This window comes from Pteropus alecto, unplaced genomic scaffold (assembly GCF_000325575.1).
Source record: "Pteropus alecto unplaced genomic scaffold, ASM32557v1 scaffold86, whole genome shotgun sequence".
In the NCBI taxonomy this organism is placed as follows: Eukaryota; Metazoa; Chordata; class Mammalia; order Chiroptera; family Pteropodidae; genus Pteropus; species Pteropus alecto.
The window spans coordinates 1,706,118-1,727,787 of NW_006442109.1; the positions used below are offsets into that span (position 1 = coordinate 1,706,118).

Below are 21,670 nucleotides of genomic sequence, written 5' to 3' on the forward strand. Positions count from 1 at the left end.
CATGTCTGTTTCTGATATACACACTTAGAGCATCCAGGGTTTTTTTTTCCTTCACAGTTATCACAATTGTAATTAGTTGTTTGTTTAATGTTGGCATCCTTACTTAGAAGATCATATCTGTGAGACCTTTCAGGGACCCTACCTATTAAATTTACATCTGTATTCTTGGTGCCTACCACATTGCCCAACACATAGTAGGTGCTCAGTAAACATTCGCTGAAATAATAAATATCCCATTTCCATCCTCCATCTACTTACTGAGTTGACAATTCACTCAGCAATTTTAAAACTGAAGTTTGTGCATACATTTTTAATTTTACTTATCACATACTATTGCATTTTTTATTTTTTTCTATTAGACTATGGGTTTTTGGAGGTACAGTTTATATTTTACACATCTTTTTGTTCCAAAGCCTAACAACATACTTGGCACTAGAAGTTTTATTTATAAGCGAATGTTTATCAATGAAAATGTTTTTAAAGAATGGAAAATTTTACAGATATAACAATTCAAACTAGAAGCACTAGCAAATGCTACCAGCTTAGGTTACGTACTAAAGTGGGAGCAAATATACATTATTCATTTGCATGAAAGAGGGTAGTATGAGAAATATGTAAATTAGTACTTACTAGTCTAAAAAATGCATTACCAGCTGATGGTGAACATTTGAATGTTTATTTTATTGATTGGTCCTTCTACTCTTATATTCTTTTGTTTTGTAATTAATGCTTTTTTCCTGAGAAAACTTAGAAAACTTTATATCCTTTTTCCTGAGATGATATATGTGAGCATTTTCTCATGCCATTAGATTTTTTTATAATATGATTTAATAGAAACATAGTTTTTCATCCTGTAAGTTTGCCCAGTTTTTCAATAATGATTGTTGAATATTTATGCAAATTTTCAATATTGTATGTAATAGTGAACATTCTGCAAAAATTTTTGTGTTCATATCTGCTTTTCTTAACATTTTATTTTTATTTATTTACTTATTATTTTTATTTTAGTGACATTCATTAATGAAATCCAATGTTTCAAGTGTACAATTCAAAAGTATAAAATTTTAAATGTAGAAATCTTGGGTTAAAGGATAAGAGCATTTGTAATACTATTGATGTTACCAAAGTATTTCCTATTGCCCTCCATAAATATTGTACCTGTTAACATTTCCAACAATAATATAAATGTGAATTTCAGCTTACCTCTCTTGCGTTACATATTATAACTAAAAAAACTTTTTCACTTTGTGAGATAAAAAAGTGATAATTTGATTTTATTCGATTACTCATGAAGTTGCATATTTTTCCTGTTTCTTGACCATTTGTATTTCTATAAATTGTTTGCGTCCTTTGTTCACTTTTCCATTAGAATGTTTTAACTGGTATTAGTAATTTAGTTTCATTTTAAGTTCTCACATAGTAGAACCTGTTTCACTTTTGTAAGTGGTATTGTTATATTCTATGAAACTTTTTTAAAGAACATTATTTTATAAACTAGGAGCCTTTTGTGGCAGATGAGTATATTGAACGTCTTGTATGGAGAACCCCAGGAGGAGGCTCTAGAGGAGGATCTGAAGCCTTTGATCCTAAAAGGTGAAGTAAAATTTTTTTTTTCATAGACCTAATCTAGTACAAATATGTGTTTACAATAGATGTGACTGTTGGAATTCTTCTGAATGTTCATGTAAAAAGATTTCGGTTAACAGTTGGTCATTAAAAGACACAAGCATCAGAAGTTTGGGATTGATTTTTTTTTTTCTTTTTCCTTTTCTTTTAGTGGAGGACTTTAACTGGAATGAGGGAAGGGATTTCGTTATAAGAATTTAATATTTTCTCCAATTTATGATAAGAAAGCGTTGGTAATACCTTTAAAATAAAAACATGTTGAATATGTTGTTTTAAGTATAGTCGTAAATTGAGGGAACAGTCACTGTACCCTAGAATGCACAATATTTTTTTTATGTAGTACATTTATTTACCTTTGACTGTTTCTTTGAAATTGGTTTCTGTTTTGGTGAATGGAGATTCCAGGTGAGATTTTTCATTTATATCAGAGATAATCCTTAACAAGATGTCATAGAGAAGATTAACATGATCATCCTTAGTTCAAGAAATGCTTATTAATACCTTATTTACAATTATAAGGGAACTGGTTAGTTCCTAAAATTAATTATAGATGGATTGATACACATTCTCATTTCTATTAGATTATTAGAAGAATTTGTAAATCATATTCAAGAACTGCAGATAATGGATGAAAGGATTCAAAGGAAAGTAGAGAAACTAGAGCAGCAGTGTCAAAAAGAAGCCAAGGAATTTGCCAAGAAGGTACAAGAGCTCCAGAAAAGTAATCAGGTAAATATTTAGCTAAGCAATGAATAGTTTACAATAGGCTATAATATTTTTATTTCCTTCCATTTTTAAGTTCTTCATAAAAGTCTAGTCAAATGATAGTAACTGTTGAGGTTTCTCTTAATTGACATGGGATAAATGTTAATGAATTGTTATCAGACTATCTTGGCGCTGAATGTTGGTTTGAGATCACAGTACTTCCTTCTTAGGATGGGGTGGTATCCAGTACAGTGTGGTCCTTGCTTCCCCTCTTAACAGTGCAAGCCTTCAAAAATGATGCTTCAGCAAACCTGTATCTTTAGGGTCTCATTATTAGACTAGATATTTAGGTAGTCATTTGCATTCTCAATCATAAAACAAAGTAATACCAGACCAGCTATTATCTAGATTAGGTTTTTCCCTAGAGGAAACCAGTCTGGGAAGTTTGACAAAAGTCATGAGGTTTGTGCCCCAATGAGAATTCTAGTGTAACTGTGGGAAAAGCAGATGCAGAATTCTTCCTCTGTCCATTCTGGAATAAAATCAGATCATTAGCCCCGGGGCTAAGTAGGCCAAGCTTCTTAACCATTCTTAGGCCCTAGATTTAATCTAGAACCTCCGAACCCCTTTCACAGCCTGGGCCTGATCTGGAACTAGATTGTTCTTTATCACATCTATAAGTTTGAGGAATGTTGTTTAGTTCTACTGCCTCCCGGGGGCTGTTAGTTCTGTAGTGCTAGGGATTAGCAAACTGATTTCTGCTCAGATTTCATTTATTTAGATTCCTTTAGATTCTTTCACTTAAGCATATATGGCTGTGAGAAAATATTTAATAAAGAAGTTAATAATTTACATAAGATAGAAGATGTGTTTTTAAGTAGTTGAGGTGATAGATTCCAAATACTTCCAATGCAGATTTCTCTTGATGGTAATAAAATAATATTAATAGTTAATCTAACAAGCTCTGGATCCAGTCTGCTCTGCCAGATATTAGCTGTGTAATCTCAAGCAACTCAGCCTTTTTGTGCCTCAGTTTTTTTATCTGCATGTAAAATAGGTGGTTGTAAGGAATAAATAAGTAAATCCATGTAATATGCTTAGAATAGTGTCTGGTAATAGAGAACGTTGTTAGTAACTGTTTTCAGCTTTTCCCTCTCAATTTAAGGTTAGAACAAAAGTACCAAACTGAATTATCTGCAATTTTGTTATTGGCAGTTAGTTCTAAAGCATTCATGGCATATAATTTTCATCTACCATAGGATAATCGGTATATCCTGGGAAAAGGGATATTCTAGGAAGTAATGTACTTTTGCCTCAGTAGAATAATTGTTGTGATCTTTTCTGTTTTCAAAACTGGTCAAAAACCATTTTACCTTATTTATAGTACTAGCATTGCTCTTTAAATATTTTAAATAAATGATTGTTAAATATTCTAAATAAATGATTGTTAAATATTCTTTTTAATTGGTGTCTTCTGACATATTTTTGGCCCATTTTAGTATAGTAACAAGTGAGTTGTTCAGATGATTGGTCCCTTTGATGCTTAGTTCATTGTTTTCAGAATCATTATTTAGGAGTAAATAGTACTGGGAACTTTGTTAAACAGGATGAATGGTAAGCAGCCTTGCTGTTTGGTTGGTTAGGAAATATATTCATGATAAAATATGATGATTTTAATAGTTAAAAGTATAAAAGTTTGCAATTCTGTTAAGTTTTCAGATTGTGTGGTTATTTAATGGGCATGAATTGTTTTTTCAGATCATCTCATGTATAACTTCTTTATTATCTTTAGTTACCTAAGTTTGAGAGTAGTGATGAATTGGTTTAGTTTTTATATGAATTAACTTATAAACTGGATTCTGTCGTTGTATTTTATACCTATGCACATTTTTTTAGGTTGCCTTCCAACATTTCCAGGAACTAGATGAGCACATCAGCTATGTAGCAACCAAGGTCTGTCACCTTGGAGACCAGTTGGAAGGGGTAAACACACCCAGACAACGGGCAGTAGAGGCTCAGAAATTGATGAAATACTTTAATGAGTTTCTTGATGGAGAATTGAAATCTGATGTTTTTACAAATTCTGAAAAGGTGAGTACTGTTAGAAAGATAAAAGCAAATTGCAGCTTTTTAATAGCAATGTCCTAAATTACAAACTACAATTATTACTTTTCAGAGTCAGACTTCAAATTACTGAGTAGCTAACTTATTAAAAGTTTTTATTGTGAAATGTAAATTAGTGCACTTACCTACAGATTGTTGATGAAGTGTTTATATTCAAATTTTTAATTGGGTTGCTTGGCGTTTTTGTTTATGAAATTATGTATGGCTTAAAAATACTGGGGTAACTGTTAATGAGTATTTCTATTTTATAATTGACTTTTAATTTTAACAGGATTTTTATAGTTATTGAATAGTTACATTCCATTGGATGAGGGGGTGGTGCGACTTAAATCACTGATAAGCTGAAGTGACATTTTTGTTGTTTTATTCACTTAGCTTAAAGTGGGATATATGTAACAGTATGACCTGAATTATTTTCATAAATTTTATCTGTTTTGGGTTCATAAACTCAGAAGAAACGTACAGTTCTGCTTTCAGCAAGCAATAAGTTGTGTTGTTTTAGAGTAAACAAACGGCAGGTCTCATTGGGAAGGGATTGTGGCATTATAAAATCATAATATTTCTGTGCCAAAAAAACAGGTGTTTATATTTTATTGACTCATAGGTGATACCCCAAATATATTCCGGTTACCCACAAAGTTTTATTTGATGTGGATTTTAAAAGAAAATTTTGGGGGTTAGGATCTGTAGGCATACATAGGGGAATGTTACTATTTTCAATTATAAAATTATTTTTTTGGTATACGTAAGAGTTTTAAAAAAATTATTGCTTTTATTTTTCAATAGATAAAGGAGGCAGCAGACATCATTCAGAAGTTGCACCTAATCGCCCAGGAGTTACCTTTTGACAGGCAAGTTTGTTTCTGAAGAGCTAATTTGGATGAATGGTATAATTTATAGAATAAAATTGTATTTTTCCCTATATGAATTTGCTCATTAACAAGAATTTATTGAGTACCTTCTTTGTACAAAGTATAGTATGTAATAGTTGATTGAAAAATGTGGTCTTTTAATATATAAATTTAGTAATATACCTTGAAGTAATTTCAATCTTTTGTTTTCCTTCTAAAAAAAAAAATCGATGGAGAATTTTAAAATTGACTAAAGTGAGACTTTGAATTTTCATATTTTGGACTTTGATAACCAGCGTGTGAAGGGACAGGGAGAGTTTAAACATGGGGCCATTCAGCTGCTTTTTCCTATCTCCAGACGAGAGTTCTTAAGTTTTGGGGGATCTTAGGGACCTTTGAAAAGCTGACGAAAGCTAGAAAGTTTCTTCAAAAAATTTAGATACACACAGATTGCTGTATACAGTTTTATGGAGTTTTAGACTCTTTAGCTTAGCTTCAGACTCCTCCCTAGGGACTTCAGGTTAAGAACCTCTACTTTAGATGCAGGGTTCTAGGGGTATTACTGAGTCAGGTATTAATGGTTTTATCCTAAAAGAAACTTTACTGAGAAGGAAATTTTTTCATGATTTCTTTTACTCCATAGACTGTCAGACACTTTAGTAAAATTTTGGTAATAGTTCTCCATGTGAATATCTGAACTATGTCTTCCTGTATAACAGACAATATATCTGTTATTTTGGTAATACTTGATGATTCTGTTATAGGTAGAATATAAGTATATCGCTATACTTAAAGCCTGACCACTGTATCTCAAACATAGTGAATTTCCTACCCCCAAAATATACTTTATTTTACTCTCAACTCTGTGTCATCATAAAGGATTAGCAGTAATGATCATCTATCATTTAGCTATTATTAATAATCACATACTTGCCCAGCATTATGAGTAATTCCTTTTAAAGTCACCCACAAAAACCTCTCTTTAGCTTTATCTCATTTCATAGTTGGACCATTTACTTAAATGGGTAAAATGTGTGGCTCACAATAGGTGCATAATTGTTGGCTACATCTCCTACCCTTCTCTCCATCCTATTCTTCTACAAAACACACATGCATATACTCATCTTCTTCCACTTCACAACTACATACCTCTTACAGTTTTATTTTAGCCTCTCTAACAAGCCTTGGAATTGAATGTATATCCTAATCAGATTTAAGTTTTTTACAAAGATCAGTATGGCCTTACAAGCACTTTGTGATCTTCCATAATTTTGGTATGGTCATGCCCTGCACGTCGTTTTGGTCATCCAGGGACCCACATATACGATGGTGGTCCCATGAGATTGTAATGGAGTTGAGAAATTCCTATCGCCTAGTGATCTCATAGCTGTTGTAATGTTGTAGCACAATGCATTTCTCAATGCATTGATGCTGGTGCAAACAAACCTGTGCTGCCAGTCCTATGAAAGTATAGAACATACAGTTATATATACTGTATGATATTTGATAATGATAATAAACAACTGTTACTGGTTTATGTATTTACTATACGGTACTTTCTATTGTTATTTTAGATGTAGTCTTTCTACTTATAAAAAATGATTGCCATAAAACAGTATATCATCTTGTGTTTACCGGGTATTTTGATTGCATCATTATTCTCTTCTGCAATTTTGTAACATGTCGTACAGACTTATAGCCTAGTAGCAACAGGCTATGTACTATATAGCCTGGGTGTATACTAGGCTATACCATCTAAGTGCGTGTAAGTATACTCTATGATGTTTACACAATGACAAATCACTTAATGCTGTGTTTTTCAGAATGTATTCCTGTCATTAGGGACATGACAGCATATCAATTTTGTATAACTCTAAATTTTTATTACTTTCTTAATGTGTCTTTAGCATCTTTTTGCCAGCCACTTTCCTCTCTCTTCAAATAGTTGCATAGGATCTTTCAACATTCATTTTCCATGATGTGCATTCCCCTTGATAATTAAGATTTGAAAAAATTCTCGTATATGATTATGTTTAATGTTTAAGTTTCTGAATTTGCAAAGATTGATTACTCTGCTGGGCACATTGCTGAGTTCTTTTTGTGACTTCAAGTTTTAAAATAACTCATTTGCATATACTTTTTATCATTGTTTTTATTTTAAATAATAGTAATGGAACTTTATATGAAAAAATCCCGGTGCAGGGGTGGGGGCAGTGAGGGAGGGGAATAGGCAAATATCAGGTGAATTTAAAATGCCAGTGAATACGAGTAGGGACAGTAACTCAGTGTTGGGTCTGGCTGGATTATTAATGCCTCATGTAATTCCTCCTTTTTTAACAAGGAAATTGCTTTTTCAATGTGAATTTCGTGAATGAGAACCACCTTCCCCATCTGAATTGCCCAAATTCAGTTTTGTTACCTAACATACTTTTTGTCAGTACTCTCTCCCTTCTGGCTTTGTCTTTTTTTTTCTCTTTTTTATGATGACTTTTAGTACAGAGGGTGCCCATATATCCCAAAACCCAGGTTACCATTTTGTTAATATTTTACATTACTATGGTATGTTTGTTACAACTAATGAACTTTATCATTGGTCTTTATCTTTCAGATTTTCAGAAGTAAAATCTAAAATTGCAAGTAAGTGGGGTTCTGTTTATTTAACCGTTTTGAACAGATAATAGAATGACTTGTGTGAAATAAAAAAAGATTGTAAAAGGAGAGATAGTGGAAACAATGACATCCTTCTCCTCCATCCATGAGTTTGATTCCTCTTCTTTGAAACAACCATTACCAGTTTCTTGGGTATTCTTTCAGAGTATTCTACAGATATACAAGCATAGGACATAAATCATGTATATATGTGTAGAATTTAGATCTACTATCCCCATTTATTTAAAAATAATTGGTGGCATACTATACAAATAGTTTTACACTGTGTTTAATTTAATAATGTATCTTGAAAATTGTCTTATATCTATACCTGTATCTCTAAAGTAGGGGTTTTTTTTTTCTTTTTTTTTTAAGCTAAGCTCATATGAGCACTTGATTTTAGTACCTATTTAATTCTAGTTTGATCCTTGTCAATCTTTGGATTATATTTTAGGTGGATCATTCTAGGTTTCTGGAAAAGCCACTATATTTGCAAGCTTCCATGGTAGCCTAAGTCATTGTTTGGGAGACCATTTTTCGTAGAAGGTTCAAAGAACCATCTATTTTCCCAAAAGTGTTAAAATAAGGATGATATACAGAATGGACTTCCTGGCATTGTTTTTGGTCACTGTAGATTAGTCCAAAGTTCAGTTATTTATTCAGAATCATACAGCCTCAAGAAGGTAGTGAATCAAATATTACTGATATATCAAGGTGAAATTTGGTGTCGAATCCACCATTGTTTATGTAAAGACATCTGAACTCTAGTAAAAATTTCTGTTGTCTTCCTCACACTTTCCATAGTTTCAAGTTTAAGATTTTTCCTGTCTCTATTAGAAATGACATCTGGAAGGTTTTTCCCAGTCAGCTGCTTTTTAAAGTAATGGCGGAAAATGATAACTCAGACTGTGGGAGTTCAGCTGCTTTGCCATTTAGGAAGATTTTTTTTTCTTGAAAGTATACATTTGTATACCTCAGTATGTTATAGGATCTAGATTCACTGCCTATAATTTCATATTGTTTTTGTAATCCTTTCAAAAGAAAGCTAGACCCATACTCATTATATTTATGAGTAATTCATATACTAGTATATTTTGTCTGCTTCATAATAGTTGAATGACTTTCTTTTTAGGTAAATATCATGATTTAGAATGCCAACTGATTCAGGAGTTTACCAGTGCTCAAAGAAGAGGTGAAATCTCCAGAATGAGAGAAGTAGCAGCAGTTTTACTTCATTTTAAGGTAAGTAATAAAAATTAAAAATGAAGATTAGTCTTCATGACTGTGGAGATTATATATATTCTGTATATTATTCTGATTTCCCCCTATTAATTGTGTCACTATCACAATGATAATTTTCATTGTTTTGAATTATTTGAATGTACATTTCATATCTCCGTAAGTGATGTTAAATTTTTAAGTATTTAATATTTAAATAAAGATTTTATAATGTAATGTTATATTCTATAACATTAATATTTTATCAAATAGCTATATATATATATAATATCAATATATTTCAAGCTATATATGAATTTTTAGATCGACATAGATAATCATGTTGTTTACCTTCTTGGTTTGTAATATATATATTTTTTCAGTCAAACATGTTATGAAGTAGGTCAGAAATAAGAAGACTTGACCTTAAGTATCTACTGGAATGTAGAGTAAATGAAATGTGACTAGTAAAAGACTTAAATTCAGAGGATCTCAGGTGGTAATACAAAGGAATATTGTGTTATGGAACTGTCTTACTGGTATTTGAATTGGGGAGAGAATCCCTGTATGGTAGTGCATTTCTCCAAAACAGATACTTAAAGAAATAGTGCTTCCTTCAGTCTGTTAATTTATATTTGTATCAGATTAGGGAAATATAAGCCAGTGTTGAACTTTTCATTTAAGTAACATATCTGAGTATTAAGAATGGTTCTGGAGACAATAGTATACTTTATATTGCTTACCTCACTTGTTTTCATGTATGATTTGTTAATAAGCAAAAATCTCATTATAGTGAACTTAATATGACAAATTGTTTAAATATTCTATTAAAATGGATTTAATTTTTAGAGTAAATGTCTAGAATGTTAGTTAAATACAGCTCTGTTCATATTCTTGCAAGGGAAGAACTTTGAATTCAAGAGAGGAACTATATATATATATAAATAAAACCTTTTCTCAAGACCTTGAATCTATGTGTGTGTGCACACACGTGCATGTTTTGGAGTTGAAGGAGATGGCTAGGTGATGATAGGGTAAAATGACTATAAAGAACTCAGTTAAACCTCATTTTTTTCTTTCAGTCTAAAGTCCTACAAGGATACGAATCAGCTGATCAATTTTGTAGAAAGCCATTGGGAGAAGATACCAGTATTAGGTTATTGGTTTTCTACAATTAATTATATTTAAGCCCAAGAACTATTAGCTAGTCTACGGCCATGCCACCTTGAATGTGCCCGATCTCATCTGATCTCAGAAGCTAAGCAGGGTTGGGCCTGGTTAGTACTTGGATGGGAGACCACCTAGGAATACCAGGTGCTGTAGGTGTTTAAAAAAAAGGAACTATTAGCCATTCATTGGGACAAAAACATAGCTTTATTACATATAATACCTCTTTTGTTGATATTGTAATTTAACCAGAACTGTGATAATGTATTTCTTTCTTCTTTATAGGGTTATTCCCATTGTGTTGATGTTTATATAAAGCAGTGCCAGGAGGTAACATAACTACACTTTATTGGATTTTATTTTATGCTAATTTGTGTTTAAAAAACATTTTAAAATTATATATTCATTACATAAAATGTCTCTGCTATTTAGGGTGCTTACTTGAGAAATGACATATTTGAAGATGCAGCAATACTCTGTCAACGGGTGAACAAACAAGTTGGAGATATCTTTAGTAATCCAGAAACAGTACTGGCTAAACTTATTCAAAACGTATTTGAAATCAAATTACAGGTAATTTTAAATAATCACTAAGTAGTTTTTAAAGCAATATGTGATTTTTTTCTCTGTGTTTTAAAAGTGTTTTAAAAATTAGTTTACTTAAGTAATGACCATAGAAATAGTAGTCTGCTTATTCCATGAAGGGAAAAGGGATGGCAAAGTTGTGCTTTTTAAAAATGTTTCCCTGTTCACCAAGAAAAGAATATGCTAATCACGAAGTGTTACCAGACCACATGCTTGAATTTTGTGTAACAGTGGTAGTAGTGACAGTAACAGATTGTAGTAGGGTAGCCTCAGATTTTTATTTTTATTTGATCTTCACCTTGACCAACAGATGGCATTTGTGAAATTGAACAAGAATTACAAGTTCAGTCTGTAGAATTTTTTATAATATGGCACTAACATGAAAAAAAAACAACCCAGGAATTTAATTTATAACTTACTTTCCATAGCAGTATACTTTAAGGGAACATTTCTTAAATTATGTTTACCACTGGATTAAAAAACATTAAATAAGTGTTTTTAAAACACAATTCAGGACTTTTAATATCCTTTAAAGGTACTAATATGTATTGTGGTTCTCTAGAAGTGGGAGTGTAATGTACAGCATTTCCCTATTGCAGAGTAATGCCTGTTAACGTCTAAAGTGACTCTTATGTTAGTTACCCAGACCACAGTTTGGTAAATGCTGCTTTAAGGAGTTGACTGTATTGGTATATACTTAGGTTTTGTTTCTTTGGGGATTTTTTGTTGTTGTTTTTTTAAAATGTATTTCATGAGCCAGGATTGGCCATTTTCAAAAAAAAAAAAAAAAGAGAGAAATTTTGAAGTTCTTGATGTCTATTCTCAAGACTGATATAGATGTACAAGTAAATATAGCAGTAAAAATTAAAAACTTATTTAAAAATTTTTTAATATTGGTCTGTTTTTCTCTGCATTGCCTTGTAAGAAGAACAGTTTTAGAATGTGGAGTAATTTTGGAAATAAAATCTTGACTATGTAATTTAATATTTAATTGACAGTTTTGAAGTTCTTGATGTCTATTCTCAAGACTGATATAGATGTACAAGTAAATATAGCAGTAAAAATTAAAAACTTATTTAAAAATTTTTTAATATTGGTCTGTTTTTCTCTGCATTGCCTTGTAAGAAGAACAGTTTTAGAATGTGGAGTAATTTTGGAAATAAAATCTTGACTATGTAATTTAATATTTAATTGACAGAATCTCAACTTTTTTTTCTTTTAGAGTTTCGTAAAAGACCAGTTAGAAGAATGTAGGAAGTCTGATGCAGAGCAGTATCTCAAAAATCTCTATGACTTATATACAAGGTATATTTTTAATTATTACAGAATAACATATCAGATTCTCTTTTTTTCTAAATGGAAAATGGAGAAGTATTCAGGTATTTCTGAATAACAGTTTGTCAGATAGCAGTATGCCTTTTAGCATTAAACACTTGCCTTCATAGACTGTTATACAAGAGCAGCATTGTTAGTACATTAATTTAAGGAATTGGATATATATAGTAATGTACTTCAGTGAAACATAAAACTTTGTTTACCTTGTTTAGAGTCGAGAATTTCATTTCTGATTTTAATTGTAAGCGAGTTCACTGTTCTTTAACTTTTTTCTCCAAGAACTAGTGTAATTACATTTATCTGCATTAACACTTTAAAAATTGAGAAAGTAAGTGACAAATTCTTTAAAAATAATAATTTCAGCCTTAAGTCTCGTGTGAGAATTTGTTTTGTTCTTTTGTAAAAGGCAGTATTACAGTTAGAAATATATCAGAAGCTTCATAAGAAGTTTTAACTCAACCCTATTGCTAGTATTCTTCAGTGTCATTATTTTGAGAGGAGGGTTTTCAAAGTAACCATAATCTGAAAGTTCATATCAATATTGTGAGCCTATCTTCAACAATGAAAAAAAGACAATTAGAGGAAAGTCCACATGGACAAAGTCAGAAGAGAATGAACAGAGAGTAAACCTCTCAGTATTCTGACTTGGGTACCATGTTGTGAATGGCATTAGGGTATACTTGAAGCCATTCTGCCACTTGTTGCCATTTCTTCACTGGTTCTTTGACTCAGTTTCCTCTTCTAGGTCATCCCTAGGAGTTTATGACAGTTTTCAAAACCGTAATGTTGTTCATGATATTCCTTCTACTTTATATATAACACTATACAGCTACTGTCTGCATCCTAAGTACTTTCCCAAGGTTTAAGAAATGGTGGTTTAACCTAAGTTGTTAAAGTCACTTTGTAAAAATATATATTCCTTAGTATTGTTACTATACCTAAAATATATATTAATCTTTTTTTCCTCCTTTTCCATGAAAAGAACCACAAATCTTTCCAGCAAATTGATGGAGTTTAACTTAGGTACTGATAAACAGACTTTCTTGTCTAAGCTTATCAAATCCATTTTCATTTCCTATTTGGAGAACTATATTGAGGTGGAGACTGGATATTTGAAAAGCAGAAGTGCTATGATTCTACAGCGCTATTATGATTCAAAAAACCATCAGAAGAGATCCATTGGCACAGGAGGGTGAGTGTTTTTATTAAATATTATAGTTAGAACTGAAGATATTAAGAACTTTATTATATTTTGACAAACTTGCCAAATATTGACAGTCATTGCAGTTTTCTAGGAAGAACTCTTTTAATCAAGTTTATGTATGCCATTGATCAAATCCTGTCTCTTAAACTACATGTTGAAATGACCTAATGTAACATGATTAAAATGTAAAGCAGAACTATAGAACCAGTACTATAAAGAGTTCTATAGTTTCTTTAATATTTTCAGGCTCAGTAAATTATTCCAAATTATTAATTAGGAAGCACATCCTTTTTTTTGTTGATCGTTGCAGGAGTGGAAAAAACCAGCAAGTGGTTCACAGTTTAGGTACCCTAAACTTTTCAAGGATTTGTGCATAAAATTATTTAATTAATACCTTAAAATTTGTGATTATTCACATACTAGAAGAAAGTGATACGCTGTAAGAATTGGTGACACCTCAGTAATCCAGATCTCGACTATCTAGAACCCAGTTGATACTGGGATGAGGCAAAATGACTTCAGTGGAACCATGTAATTGGGGTCCAGAGTCCACATACATATACACCCAAATCAGTTTCTTATTTCTCACTTTGTTATATATTAAATAATGATCAGAGAGAGGTTATAATGAGGAATAAAAAGTGACATCTGAAAGGCAGTAGCAAGTAAAGGAAGAGAAATACTAAAGAACAATCATAATACATTTTTTTAAAAGTAGTTCACAGTAATCTGGAGGTATATATTCTAGGAGCAAAAAAATCATCTAACTTTCTAATGATACCGTCATATAATAAATGTTCAAAGTGACCCATAGTCATTAAGAAAAGCTAAATTATGTTTACTGCATCTTGTTTAACAATAATGAACAGTATGCTTAAATGATTAAATATATTTTAAAAACATTAAAATTTTAAAGTTTATTTTAAGCGGGACCATTTAGTTATCTGAAATCTTATTTGGAATAGCCCGCTTCCTATGAAACCAAACAAGGAGTTTTTGGCTGTTGAGTCAGAATCATATAGCTGAAAGAGACTTCAGTGATCATAACTCCAAATTTCCTAATTTTTCAGATGAAAGTGTTCTATGTAGAGATTTAAGGCTTGCTTCACTTTACAGAACTAATTATTAGAATTAGAACTTTTAGGTATCCTGGCTATTGGTCCATTTTTCTTCGTTGATGTATACTAAGTTTGAGAGTACTTGAAATTGAAATCTATATAACGTATCCTTTTTTTATTTGTCAATATGATGCACTAGTATTCAAGATTTGAAAGAGAGAATTAGACAACGTACCAACTTACCATTGGGGCCGAGTATCGATACTCATGGAGAAACCTTCCTATCCCAAGAAGTGGTGGTTAATCTTTTACAAGAAACCAAACAAGCCTTTGAAAGATGTCATAGGGTAAGAATAATTGTAAATTTATTTTATTTGCATATATGTATTTTAAGTTTTGCCTTGTTTATACTAAGATATAAATCTGCCCTCTGCTTAGGAACAACTGTTTTTTATAATAAAAATATAGAGATTTTTGCTTTAGAGAACAGAATTATTTTAAAATTATTTAGAGGTATATTTGTAAAAATGTTACAGTATGGCACATCTGGGTGGGTGATGTGGGTATTTGGTACAGTGATATCTTTACTTTTCTGAGTGCTGTAAATATGTTAGAATATTTCTAAAGCCTCAAATCATCTAACATGAAGATGTCAACATTGTATTGTTTGACTCATGGCAACTAGCTCTAAGTCATGACCTTCTGTCTGGGAAGTCACAAGATTGAAATTCAGTTCAATTCAGTGCAGACTGATTCAACAAACATTATTATGTGTTTACTTTGTACTAGCTGCCATGTTAGATGCTGACGATAAAAAGTTTAGACATATACACTACCTTAGAATAGTGTGGAGAAAGAAGGTATACATGTAAAGAATTAGTACAGGGTGGGTATACACTGTTGGGACCAACGAGGAAGCAACCAGCTTTGCCTCGTTAAGGAATTAAGGAAGAGTATTTATCAGGGGAGGTTTCAAAAAGAAGGGACATCTGAATCCTGGGTCTTGAAAGCTAAATAGGATGTTTTCAAGAAGACCATTCTGGCAGGCCGTTTCACACAGAGAGAATAGTACATGTGCAAAGATGTATACAAAGATCAGTCATCCAGCATGAAATGCTTGAAATAAAAATGTACATGAGAAGAAGAGTAATAGAGAGGAGGTTGACAGGTTAGACAAAAACTCTTTGTGTACCCTGCATAGAAATTTGGGTTTGACTTTGTAGATAATGATGGCAGCTTTAAAGAATATTAGAAAGGGCAGTGTAATGAACAAACAGATTGGTGTTTTTTCCTTTTTTAAAAAAATAATTTCAACATATAATTGGCGTTCAGAAAACTGCATATATTTAAACTGCACAACTTGGTAACTTTGATAAATTATGTGTACATTCGTAAAGCTGTAACTGCAGTCATGATAATGAATAGATTCATCATTTTCCAAATTTTCCTTTTACCCTTTTATAATCCCTCTTTCTCTTCCTCTTGCTTCTGTCCTTAGGCAACAACTGATCTACTTTATGTTTCTATAGATTAGTTTTTAAAAAGAAGGGACATTTGAGGACTAAGTCTTGAAAGCTAAATGGGATGTCTCCAAGAAGTTGATTAATTTTCTAGAATTTTTTAATAAATGGGATTATAATATAGTATATACATGTGTTTCTGGCTTCTTTACCTAGCATAATTATTTTAAGATTCATCCATGTTGGCATGTGTATTAATGAGCATGTTGCTTTTCATTGCTGAATAGTGTTTCATCATTTGAATATACCATAATTTGTTTTCATATTGATGGACATTTAGATTGGTTCCAGTGTTTGACTATTACAAATGAAGTTGCTATGAACATTCATTTATGTCTTTAAACAGACAGTGCATTCATTTCTCTTGGGTATACTTAGTAGCAATGTAGTAGTAGTGATATTTCTTTTTAAGAAACTGCCTGTTTTCCAACGTTGCTTCATTTGACATTCCTACCAGCAGTGTGTGACTATTCCATTAACTCCACAAGATCTCTACATTTGATATGATCAGTCTTTTTAATTTTAGATAATTGAATAGGGTATATAGTGATACCTCATTATGGTTTTAGTGTGTATTTCCTAATGAATAATGATGTTGAGCATCTTTGTATGTGTTTACCATTCATACCTATTCTTTGTTTTTTCACGTGCATTTAAAAAATTTTTTTGTAGTTCTGTATTTATCGCTTCTTTAAGGGCATATGTTGAGCATCTGTGAGCAAAGAGTGGCAGTGAGGGTTGTAGTAGAGAGTCTGATGAAGGATAAAGATTGGGGTGGCATTAAGAAGACGAGGAAGGGAATTGAGTAATACCAAATCAGTATTTATAATCAGTGGAGATTTAGCAGATTTAAGGTGGGTTATACACTTCAACTCCTGACTGTATATATCAGATAATAAGCATTACTCAGGGTACATGAATGGACACTACAGATAGGCAACAATCAATTGATAAATAATATAGGAAGCAGTTATAAGAAGCTGAGAGGTAAATTTCAACTTAAAAAGTTAAGAGGGATTTTATTTTCTCAGCATGACTAGTAATAATTCTTTTACTAAGTCAGTAGTGGCATCGACATCAAAATAAACATTGTGCTTATTATGTGCCAAACACTGCTAAAAGTACTAAAGTACTTTTTTTACATGCATTTTCATATTCTCACCTTAAGGCTAGGGTGTAAGTACTATTCATATTCCTTCCTTACAGATGAAGAAATTGAGACTTGGTAGGGTTAAATAACATTTGAGGGGTTCACTCAACCAGAAAGTGATAAAGCTGAGATTTGAGTCTGTCATAGTGCATCTGTTTATTGATTTTCTCATTCCTATCCCCCAATAAAAAAAATGCTTTTTGTTGTGAGTTTTGCTAGAATATGCTTTGTTCAGTTGATGGCTCTCAAACTTCCTTGACCATGACCTACAATAGCAATTCATTTTACATTGCAGTTCAGTGTACTTTTGTTATATGTATTTGTGTGTATATGTATTTCATGAAACTATATTTGATTTTACTGTGTACATTATACTTTATTTTCTATTGGTTCTCTCTCTCTTCTTACTTACTTTTCACATTCCACTAATGGATTGCAATCTAGGTAGGAAAAACATTGATCTAGTCTAAGGCAGGAGAGTTGTTGAGCATTGTATGTACGTGAAAGAGGCATTGGGGGTGAGGAAGAAGAGGTGTGTAAGTTATCATTTTGATACCTGAATACTGACTAGTCTTACATCACGTTGATTGCTAAAAAAAAAAAAGGTTCCCTTTTTAAAGGTAGACTTGAGGATTGATATATTTGGTTTCTGTTTTTAAAGCTCTCTGATCCTTCTGATCTACCAAGGAATGCCTTTAGAATTTTTACCATTCTTGTGGAATTTTTATGTATTGAGCATATTGATTATGCTTTGGAAACAGGACTTGCCGGTAAGTATATTTATTTGTGTTATCATTTGTATTAAATTCATTTAACCCTGTTTGGTTAAACTATGTTTAATGTTGTTTTGTATATATTTAACTCTATATGTCAAATTTAATTCAATGCAATGAATAATACTGTTTGAGCCTATATAATGCAAGGATTTGTCAGGTGCTGAAAGCTATACGGAGACACAGTTTCTCTCATATTGCTTATTACATTGAACAGGGCTGGGTAAGCTACATCAGTCACTGTGGTATATGGCACAATGTTGTACAGTGCTATATGTTATGTCAAGGGAAGAAAAATTAAGGTGACAGCAATTCTGGTTGAGGTAATTAATTGAGTAATGAAAGAAAAATATTCTAAAATAAGTCTGAGAAGGAATAGATTCACAGCAAAATTTTTCTTTTGCTTTTGGTCTTTTGGAATTACTGGTATTAATAGGATATTATTGACTTCTTCCCTAAATTCCAGTCTCACTAATCTGGTAACCTTTTCACCTGTTCAGTATGCATCTCAAATTTAACAAATCCCAAATGAAACTCTTTCACCTAAACCTATCCCTTTCCCATTCTTCCCCATGTCTTTTAAAGGCATTACTATTTACCTACTGGTTGCTCAAGTCCTAAACCCAGGAGTTGCCATAATTCTTCCTTTTTATCAACCCTGATATATACTTCCACATGTAACTCAAATTCATCTACTTTTTTTCCATCTCCACTGATGCAATCTCTGTTCACTCTTAACTAATCTCCCTGTGTACATTCTTACTTCTCCAAATTACTGACTCTGTTAACAGTCAGTTTGATTATTGTTTTCTTGTTTAAGACTCTTTAGTGGCTTCCTGTTACCCTTAGAGGGAAAACAACAACAACCTCTTTATATAAGCATGGCTTTTGAGCTGGTCTCCTCTTAAGAAGTCATCCTCATCTCCTATTGTATTTCTCCTCCCTACCCCCGGTACTCTGGCCTTCATTCTTTTTCTTCACTCAGGCTTTTGGCACATGATGTTTCCCCATCCCAAAAACCCTTTTCCTTCAGTTCTTCTCATGTCTGGCTTTTCAACTTTCTTATCTCAACTAAGATATCACCTTCTCAGAGAGGCCTTTACTGATCACCTCTGCTTAGGTAGCCCTTCTCTCCCAGCCTTGTTACTCATTATTTTGTCATTAGATTAACTTTTTTCATGGCACTTATCACAGTAAAATTTTCATCTGTTAATGTCTGCCACCACTCACCAGAATTTTTATTCAGCATGTACTTATTAAAATGTGCCTACTCCTGCATTCATGGAGCTTACATTCTTGTGGAAAAGAGACAAATGACTAGGAAGAAAAACAAAATTGAGTAAGATAGAGAGTGGTAATTGGGAGCTGGGATGGGAATTTGAAGGGTGGAGGGCTTTTTTAGAAAGGATGGACAGAAAAGGCCTCTCAGGAGATATAAACCAAGAGAGTGAAGGAGTAAACTGAGTATTTTGAGAAAAAATATTTTAAGTAGAGAGAACAGCATATAAGCTCTTGTAGGTAGAAATCTTACCTGTCTTATTCACCAGTATAGACTAGCACCTAGAAAGCATATAGCAGATGCTCAGAAAATATTTATTGACTGTACATATAACATCATTCCATAAAGTTTCTAACATTGAGCAAAGTTATATTTAGTAACCTTGTGGTTTATTCTTACCCAGTTTTTTTATATTGCTGCTCTTCAGATGCAGATAAGCTTTGTATCCTCTCTTTTTTGTTTCTTAATTACAGGAGTCGTAACATCAAGTATTTAACATTTGCCATTTGCAAATGACTTAAAGATAAGGCAGTTTATATTGACATGATAATACTTCAAAGTTGTGAAGATTAAAAAAGATAATGAAAAAAGTAACATTAATTTGAATCTATGTGGTATGAAAGATTTGTTATTTAGCTAGTATGGAAACCTAGCATCATCTTCTTAATAGTAGCATTCACAATTTGGAAAGCCTTAGAAAATTTCCTGGTAGGATAAGAATGTCCCTTATATTCATGAATATTTTCCCAGCATCTATTTAGTTAGTACTTATGCTATTATTTTTAGTGATTGCATAAAGTTCTGTCATAAATGTTTATTGTAAAGTTAACCATCCCTATTATTAGACATATTGGATCTTTTTGGCAATTTAGTAATATAAATAATGTTACAATGAACATTGTAGAGCTTAAAGTGTTTTCTTATTTTGAATTATTTTCTTTGGTTAAAATCCCAAAAGCGAAATGATCAGCTCAAAGTATGTGACACATTTAAAAAATTTCTATAATATAAACTGTTTTCCTAAAGGGTTCCCCCCTACCCCCCACTAATTTACACTGCTACTGGCCTTTATGACTGCACCAGTTTTTCTGCACATTGCTGAATATTCTTTTAAAACTTTAATAATTTAGTGGTTAAAATATGCATAAATATTGCTTTAATTTTCAAGCCTTTCATTAATAGCAAGGATTAGTATTTTCTATATGTATGTTGATTTTATTTTTTCTCTTATAAGTTTGTGTTGGTTACTTCTTTTTCGTACCAATTGGTGATTTTGTCTTTTGTGAGAAAATAAAACACCTTTGTTTTTTATTTTTAAAACTTTGAAAAAAATTATCATCCTGTAAAGAACTCTAGGTATTAAATTTTTATTTTCTCATTTGCCGTGAATATTTTTCCTAGCCCTTTTAATTTTAGCTGGGTACATAAATATCTAGAGTTTAGAAAGGACCTTAGAGTTTATCTATTACTTTTACAAAAAAGAGGAAATTGAAATCTGGAACGGTCAGCTGTCTTTTGGGGGTCAGAATGTGGAGTGGCTTGAATACCATGCTGAAAAAAATCAAGAGTTTATTCTGTAGACTGTGGGGATACTATATATTTTTGAGGCAATAGTAGAGAACATGGTGAGTGAAGTAAGTTTAAATATGTTGCTATGGCATAAAATATGAAGAAATTTGAACCAGGAAGCTAATAAGAAAATTATTTTAACTGTTATCAGAGATAAAGAGGCCTGGCTATAAGAAAAATGGTGAAGTGTATTCATGTCTCAAGTGAATCATTGGGCACAAGAGAGTGGGAAAAGGAAGGAGAAGGTATAGTTCAAGATGATTCATTTGATTTTTTTTTTTTTTTGGTTTATCTCAGAAAATTCCAAAGACTGAATAGTTGGTGAAAGTTTGGGCACAAAAACTTTGGATGAATTTTATTACATTGTTAACAAGCTTAATTTTACTTCTCTGTCCACAAAAATTATTGCTGATTTATTAAAACAGCATGTTGTAGTTTAAAACCACATTTTTTCTGTTGCCAAGATGAACTTTTTGAAGTATGATTCTAACATATATATGCCTTCTAATTTTAGGAATTCCTTCTTCAGATTCTAGGAATGCAAATCTCTATTTTTTGGATGTTGTGCAACAGGCCAATACTATTTTTCATCTTTTCGACAAGCAGTTTAATGATCACCTTATGCCACTAATAAGGTTAGTGTCTGATTTCCATTGGTATTTCAATGAATATTGTAATATTCTACATATCTTTTTGTTCAAATTTAAAAGAATACATGTTCATAAAAATATCAAATAGGACAGGGAGGTATGAAATAAAAAGTAAAAGTCTTTTTTCTTCTTTCTTGCCTTCCTGTTTTCTCTTCCTACTCTGGTATTAATTTTGGTTTATTTGAAAAGACTGAATCTGTCATCAAT

General features: G+C 31.9%; 1 protein-coding gene and 1 non-coding gene across 2 annotated transcripts in view; both read left to right on the top strand.

Moving 5' to 3' along the window:
* Nucleotides 1-21,670, top strand: part of EXOC5 (exocyst complex component 5) — a 36,812-nt gene that overhangs the window by 6,714 nt on the left and 8,428 nt on the right. Inside the window, exons 2-14 of the mRNA XM_006920147.3 lie at nucleotides 1,499-1,593; nucleotides 2,208-2,355; nucleotides 4,228-4,422; nucleotides 5,242-5,306; nucleotides 7,915-7,943; nucleotides 9,088-9,197; nucleotides 10,626-10,670; nucleotides 10,773-10,913; nucleotides 12,148-12,230; nucleotides 13,243-13,452; nucleotides 14,722-14,869; nucleotides 17,854-17,962; nucleotides 21,328-21,448. Of these exons, the coding sequence (XP_006920209.1) occupies nucleotides 1,499-1,593; nucleotides 2,208-2,355; nucleotides 4,228-4,422; nucleotides 5,242-5,306; nucleotides 7,915-7,943; nucleotides 9,088-9,197; nucleotides 10,626-10,670; nucleotides 10,773-10,913; nucleotides 12,148-12,230; nucleotides 13,243-13,452; nucleotides 14,722-14,869; nucleotides 17,854-17,962; nucleotides 21,328-21,448 (1,499 nt within the window). The remainder of the gene's footprint in view (nucleotides 1-1,498; nucleotides 1,594-2,207; nucleotides 2,356-4,227; nucleotides 4,423-5,241; nucleotides 5,307-7,914; nucleotides 7,944-9,087; nucleotides 9,198-10,625; nucleotides 10,671-10,772; nucleotides 10,914-12,147; nucleotides 12,231-13,242; nucleotides 13,453-14,721; nucleotides 14,870-17,853; nucleotides 17,963-21,327; nucleotides 21,449-21,670) is intronic.
* Nucleotides 10,381-10,499, top strand: LOC112469634. The gene has a single exon (XR_003042714.1). It is a non-coding gene; the product is annotated as a 5S ribosomal RNA (ribosomal RNA).